Source organism: Malurus melanocephalus, unplaced genomic scaffold (genome assembly GCF_030028575.1).
Source record: "Malurus melanocephalus ecotype Western Australia unplaced genomic scaffold, MMel_1.1 scaffold_209, whole genome shotgun sequence".
NCBI lineage: Eukaryota > Metazoa > Chordata > Aves > Passeriformes > Maluridae > Malurus > Malurus melanocephalus.
Window position 1 is genome coordinate 1,288,866 of NW_026623441.1, and position 7,601 is coordinate 1,296,466.

General features: G+C 45.3%; 1 protein-coding gene across 1 annotated transcript; it reads left to right on the forward strand.

Annotated features, from left to right (window-relative positions):
- Window positions 1–4,754: 4,754 nt before the first annotated feature.
- LOC130578078 (uncharacterized) lies at window positions 4,755–7,587 on the forward strand. The gene is made up of 4 exons (XM_057373906.1): window positions 4,755–5,008; window positions 5,369–5,424; window positions 6,825–6,989; window positions 7,305–7,587. The coding sequence occupies exons 1-4, from the start codon at window positions 4,755–4,757 to the stop codon at window positions 7,445–7,447; spliced, it is 618 nt and encodes a 205-aa protein (XP_057229889.1). The 3' UTR covers window positions 7,448–7,587.
- The last annotated feature ends 14 nt before the right edge of the window (window positions 7,588–7,601 follow it).

Consider the following 7,601-nt stretch of genomic DNA (forward strand, 5'->3'; position numbering starts at 1 on the left):
ATTTAAAGAATCCTGAACACTACAGCTAGCAGTTTAACTGACAATATAGCATTTATCTTCACTGATTCCCAAAGGATTCCCTTCAAGGATGAGTGCAATACATTTTATGAAGCTCTCCTTGCTCACATAAACATAATGTCATCCTACTTCCTTGTGATTGATAACACATGTGGTATTTCACAACAGATTATACCATGCTTGTGAAATACTAAAGTCCATGTTATATTGACACATTTTATACCAGTGCCAAGTTTTTTTCCTTGACCAGGAAATATGGTGACCACAACCAATTTGCTATTCAAAAGCCCTAGACTGGTGTGAGAGATCTACACTTGTGCCTTGGAGTTATGCAATGAGGTCATGAGTAATGCTTCAAAAGGATGTGCCATTGCAAAGTGTCTCAAACAGCTGGAAAGCCTTGTGGGCAGCCTTAGGCTTTTACACACATTTACAAAGCAATCGTAAAGCTGTGACACATAACAGAAAAGGGAAAAAATAAATGCAAATTTCATATATTGCTGTGTGCATGAATTGCCTTCTTTTGTAGACTACAGCTCCTATTTGTAAAGTATGCAGCTTCCCATAATCCAAGCAGAGAGAAAAAGGAATTTTAGCTGCTTCCTGCCCCCTCACACCAGTGAGTGGTGGTGTTTGGGTCTGGAAGGTGTTTGCTTCCTCTCCAGCATCGGTGTCCATGGGCTTTCTTGGAAATCTCCAGCACCAGCAGCTGGAGAGGCAGAGCGCCAACCCAAAAACCTGCAGAGCAGTGTCTGTCTGTGGGTCAGGAGCTATGGGACAAAAGGATTGTCTGGATCTTAACATCCAGGATTTTTACCTGAAACTGTAGTGGGATTATTTTTATGCTTGAGACCGCTTAACCCTCTTTTTGTCTATGGCAAGGGGTGGGTTTCTCACTCAGCTACTGAATTTCTTGCTTTGATCAGCTKACTTAAACTGCTGCTCTTGCACTTTGATATTAAAAGAATGTGGCCTCAATAAGAACCCATCTCTTGGTCACTGCCAAATGACTCCTAGGCCTCCGTGTGTCTGCCATACCTTCTTAGTGCCAGTCTCACAGTTCCTGAAGGGCTATTTGGATAATAAATAGGCCGAGCCCAGACTCTGGAGTGGCAGTGTAAGCTGATAGACCAGACTGATACATCAGGAAAAGGGTCATGTGTGGCAGAGCTATTTGCTGCCATATGAAGGGAAGGGCCATGTCTGGCAGAGACACTTTTCAGGGAGCAGAGCTGCTCCAAGCTGTTGCCTGCTGCAGGGTACATGCGCCAAAGTCCTTAGGTTACACGAGGGTGCTGCTCTTGCAATGCTTTGGAAGCCTCAGCTGTGCAGTTTCAGTGGCTGCTGAGCCAAGAGTTATTGTYCTTGTCCTGACAYGCTTTCAGTGCCCRCTGTGCAGGGCACTGTGCTGRGCTGTACRTGTGTTCTGACACATGCCTTTCCAAAACTTGGGAGAATTTTACCACGTAGAAACCCAACAGAGACAMATCTTGGTTAATTAGGAGAGAGAAAGGAAGTATTACCTTCTTAGTTGTGCTGGAAATTTTATAAAAATTTTGAGCTAAAGAATGATTGTCCTTCTAAACCACATCATGCCAAAAGCCAAATGTCACCCTGCCAAACCAGCACTGATYTAATGAGAATTAATCTAGAATTAGGTCAGTAACTTGTAGCTGCACTTCAGGCTGGGGAGAAGGGTATAAAGGAACATGCTTTCCACTTCCATTTAGTCTGGGGATTTGTTTTTTGTTGTGGGAGATAGTCCTCCTCTCCCACTCCCATTGTCTAGGTATCTAGACAATGCTCCATTCTTTTTCTCTGACAATTTTTTCCAGAAAACATGACTATATTTCTTTTATTTGATGTTCTGAAATGGCAGGTCAAACACKCTTGCAACAATAGAGGCAAACAAACTGATCACCATCTGAACTATGCTAACAAGAAGCCCCATAGCCTAGACAAACCAAGACTGATGTCTTGCAGTAASATGCCTTTAATCCAGGTTTCAAAAAACTTCACACTTAAAACCAGGTGTAGTTAATTCTGTGATTTCATATTCGGTTCCTGAAGGAACACCACTGAGATGAGCTGCCTGCTTGCAGAGGATATACTTTGTAACAGACTAATCATCAAAAGGTTGTGCTGAAAAAGAGAAACAGCCACTAACAAATACTATGTATAATAGAAGTATGACTTTTTAAAAAGAAAAATCTTACCATGTTATTAGATACCTTAAAGCCTAAAAAACCTATGCTTCACAGAAGAGATACAAAAAATTTAAGCTGAGGCTACTCTTGAATTAGTGCTGGGTAATTGYCTCATTGTTCTAAGAGTATTGAAATTCTTTGTTTCATGCAGCTTGAATGCACAGGAATCCAATAYGTTTGAAAAACTCACAAAGGAGACAAAACAACAGCTTCATCCCTAGGATTGTGGTGCCAAAATACCCAAYAGCTGTTTCTGAATTGTCCTTGATGAAACGAGAAAGCATTTTGTTGACATCTAACGGAGAGAATAAACCAATAACCAGCTTGTCCACACAACAGATTGCCAAAATGGCAAATACTATTGTACCCCAATGAGACATGCAGAGCAAAGGTGGTTCTTCCCTGGAATTCAATAAGAATCCAAGAGAAAATTAAATCCTCTCAATGTACTCTACACATACACCCTTGTATTTCTGCCATCTGTTGCTAGGCCACCACTCAGCATCTAGAGACCTCAGGGATTTGTCTTCTGAACTTAACTGCAGTGAAAATTCGTGACTGTAGTCAGTGACCAAGCACAGTGGTTCCCAAGTCTCTTGGGGTCTCCCATTCTGCATTCACACTCCCAGGGGATGCAGCCCTTCTCCACAAACATCAGTTCTGTTGKTTGCATCATGCTGCAGTTTCTTCCAACTTCTGAGGGCTCAGAGAAATACAACATGAGTTTTGCACAGATGATCCCAMGCTAGCTAAGATAATGGCTTCTTTCTCTAAAATCAGCTCTACAACATAATGTCTTGATGGTTGTTGGACAGCAGAGGGATCGATCAGACCAGATAAYACTCTGCTTTTAGATTAAAAGGTAGATTAAAGAAAGATTATAGACAAGTATCTCCTTAGAGTTTTGTCCACCMATGATCCCCCTTCCCAGAGTTCTGAACAGGGTACAGAGCCCAGAATTAACATTCCAGCACTGAGTCATCTCCTGACATGGAAACCTGTGTGAGGGAGCCCTCATCCTTGCTGGGCCAGGCAGAGTGCTAAGCCAGGGACAGACAGAGAATGATTATGCTCAGGTCCCTACAGAATTCACRATTCATCAGAGAAATGGAGAGGGAAAAGTCTCAAAAGAGATACCTGGCAGCAAACTACAGGAGAAGATGAAGGAGAGTTAAAAATTAAACCTTTGTTTGCAAAGTTTACTACTACAATACAGCCYTTAAAGTTAATACCAGGATACAAAGTCGCCTCCTATAATGGCACAAGCTTCCTGTGATTCGATTTTTAGTTAAGATTAAGGACCAAGGTAACCATTCCAGGTAACCTTGGTCTAACACYGTGGAAATTTGATGCTTTTTATTCATCAGTCTCTACAATTTTTCCAGTGGTGCAATGAAACCTGCAAATTTCACACACAACGGTTTTCATCCTGCTGGCAAAAAATCCAGCTACCTGTCAAAGGTGGGACCTCAAAGTACAGGCAAATAGATGCTAATTTATCCCTTTCTTTGCCTAGTACATGCTGGCAAAACACCACTGAATGAGACTTAAACCTTTTTAACCAAGCAATCCTTACTAATTCAGCCATCTCTCCTCCTGCCTTCAGCCCCATAAATAATGCAAAGCTCAAAAGTAGAAAAACCAAACCAAAAAAAGTTCAGAAATAAAATGTTATCAGAAGATCCTTGTAATGTTTGGGATTGCAGSAGAAGACCAAAACTGCACGATTGGCCCACCAGAGATACCACGTCTGTATTTCCATTTGCTTTATTTAGCTGACAAATGTCCCAGACTCTCTGGACTGCAAGTTCAATAATGCCTTCCTTGCAATACCTCCGAGTGTGGATGGACACAAAATTGCTGCACTCTAATTACAGCGAGCTTAGTTTGGCAATTCAGCATTTGGTGCTGAGTATCCTCTTTACAGTGGATGCGATCAGCCCTTGCACTTGGAGCTGTCAGAGCATTAAATCTGTGGAAAACAGGAATGTGCTAGTCATGCCTCGTTTCCACTAGCTCCACCGCCAAATTTTTTTTTTTTTTTTTTTTTTTAGATTCTCTGAATATTACTACCACTTTTTTTTTTTTTTTTTTTTTTGAGTAGAAATTACTGCGTTCTGCTTTTTTATTTTCTTACTGGTTTTTGTTTGTTTGTTTGGTTGGTTGGTTTTGGTTTTTTTGCAAAATCTTGGAAGGAATCTGTTTATTCAGTTTGTACAAAATAAGGCAATCTCGATACCCAGACAGAAAACTTCAACTTGAAATTATCACCGAGGCTGTTCTACTTCTTCAAACCCACAGCCGCCCGCACCGCACACTTCTGTGTCCCACCTGTCTTTCCCATGAAACACCTTTCAGAAAGCTGGAAGGGAGGAGCCCCCTGCTCCCGGCAGATGCACGGGCTGGCCAGCCCAAGGCACGAAGCAGTGCCGTCTCTGGAAGAGTAGATAAGGGTAGATGAATGCTTTAGGAATTCACATACTAATTCACATCCTATGTTGCTGGGGAAATGAAGGACGAGTWCTGTACATGGCGAAGCGCAGAAACCCGAAGAGAAAAAAAGTTCATACGTGTTGTAGGTGTCACGTGCGGTCACAGCAGCGGGCGCGCTCCCGGCCATGCGCGGCCTCCAGCGGAGCCGGAGCGGCGGGCGGGGCCGATCCCGATCCTGATCCCGCCCCGCGCTGGCGCTGCCCCGGGGCCCGGGGTGGGCAGGCAGCGGGGCCGCAGGGAAGGGCCGCTCCCAGCCCCGCCGCAGGTGTGCGCCGGGCCCCGGGGAGCAGGTAGGGGCAGCCCGGTGTGTGCCGGGCCGGGGATCCGGGGCCGTTCCGGAGCCGCTTTCCAGAGGGCGGCACGGGACCGGGAGCGGCGCCATGCACCCGGCGCAGTCTCGGGCCGAGGTGGCCGTGCCGCGGCCACCAAGCGCTGGTCCGGCGGATGGAGGAGAATTCCCCCTCCGGACCGAGAGCCGGGGGCCGCCGTCCCGTTTGCCAGGAATGCCGACGGCCCGGTCCGGAGGGGCGCGCTGGGCCAGTGCCCGCCCGTGCGTGGGTGCCCGTACTCACACTGCCTCTGAAACAGCGATTCTCCTCRCACCTGTTCCTGATGTTTCTCACCAGAAAATCTCTCCTTTGCCTTCTCAGGGCAAATCTGCACTTTATTAGGAGAGAAGCTCACCGSCGCTCCCCAGCAATGGCAGGTAAGAGCAAATGCAGGTGAAAACACCGCTCGCTCCAGGCCGGGACCCCGGGCACCTCAGGGATGGGGCCTCTCTGCCCTGTTTAKTTGGGACACTGAGGTTTTATTTTTCCAAGTAAATTATCTCAGTAAAGGATGCCTTGGAAACTCCGGTATTTCCAAACACTGTGTCCAAGTGCCCTCAGCTCCACTGAAAGGGAAACAAATCAGCCTTTTTGCAGAATCAAATTTAGCACCTTTTTGGAGCATGTGACACGTTCAGTCACTGGGCTCCCTGTTTGTTGTGAGCCGGCAGGAACAGCCAAGAGGTAACTGCTCCTGATATTCTAGAATAAGGTATGGAGCACAGGTTTAAAGCATTTATACATACAATGATTTTATGATAGTGTCTGACACGCAAGTTTTAATAGCCTTTTTTGCATAACTCCTTTTTCAYGGACAATATTTACCCACATCCGGAAGCTGTGCCGTAGAGAAACTGAGTTCAGGAGATGCCTGAGGTTTTGTGCAGGCAATCAGGAAGCAAGAGCAAGAGCATGTTTTGMAGACCCTGTCATTTTCAATAGTCCCTGTAAATTTCCATCTCTGCTACTCATAAACAACTACACCCCCATAGAAAATCTTACCTTTGTTTTCACTGATGCATGTTTTTTAAGAGAAGTATAAAAATTAAAWTACCTATGCTCAGTAAAACTTAAAGCACACCATGATGCACTTTGAGCACAACCTTGTTACATCCCTCTAAAAAGCTCCATCCCAACATACCCACTGGGCTACTCATTTTATGTTGCAATCACTTTGTCAGCAGTTCAAGATATATGCAGCAATCTAATCTCTGAGAAAAAATATCCCGTTGCTGTCTAAAGAGGTCGCTGTGTCTAAAGTGGGACAGGAGCATCTTAAACATCTATCCCGATGTCCTCACTTGCAAATCAATAACTCAAAAGATGAGGGGATCCCCCACTGCAGTAGGAAGGTGTTCTGACCTCTCCAAAGTTKTTTCCATGACACTTTGGGGCAATCTAAGCTGGCCCTGCTTTTTGGGTGGTAGTGGTATCAGACCAATAGATATGTTGTCTCAAGGGAAGGAGCAGTGTTTGCTGATGGAGGGCAGTGTGATCTGCTATGGGATACCCTTGCTGTCCCCTGAGTTCCACCTGGGAAAGCCCAATGGAGCACAAAATTGCTGGGCTGGGCATATCCAGCAATTAGTGTCTCAGGAGTCACTCACTGCTGCTGAGCAGGAATCACAYGTTGCCACTCTCACTCTGCTTTCACTGTTTTTGTGTCCCTGGGAAAAGTCACTACAGAAAGAGGAAGGAACATGTCCCAGCTCCACAAACTGTTCWGCATCTGCCTCCTAGATTCCAAAGGGTCTCCTGGTTTTCTTTCTGCCTGCAGGGAAAAAAGTCCTGATAGTCTATGCACATCAAGAGCCCAAGTCCTTCAATGGATCTTTGCTGAAGATTGCTGTGGAAGAATTGACCAAGCAGGGCTGCAGTGTCACGGTGTCGGATTTGTACGCCATGCAGTTTGAGCCCAGAGCAACARGAAATGACATTGTTGGTGAGACCAGCCAAAATACACCTTTTTCAGGAAACAGTGACCTGTAAGCCTCCTGTCAGGTATCAGATGGCTGAAAAAAAGCTTCCCTGAAATCTTCCCCATACTGAACAACCCCAACTCACAGTCTGTGTTGAAAGGAGAGGTGCTCCAGGTCCTTGGATCATCATGAGATTAATAAGAAACTTACTGACCTGACATCAGCATTCTAGAAGTCCCCTCCCGATTATGAACTGTAGATAGCAACCTGTAGTTATCTCTTATCTGGCTCTGATACTGCACATGGGGCAGGGAATGACTTTCCACTTCTACCTACAGGTCACCTGCACAACTCAGAAGCATTCAATTATGGTGTGGAGACATGGGAAGCTTACAAGAGAGGAGGTTTGTCCAAAGACCTGGTTGAAGAGCAGAAGAAGGTGCAGGAAGCAGACTTGCTGATTTTTCAGGTCATTATTTGAAAACAGAATTCAGTTCTGATGTTCACTTTATCTCTAGGCAGCGGTACAGCAAAAACTACAGATCAGTAGCACAATTATCTGGGTCATTATTACAGCAAATCCAGTAACTGAGTAGCACAGTGATGCAGGCTGAAACAAGAGCAACTCCAGGAAC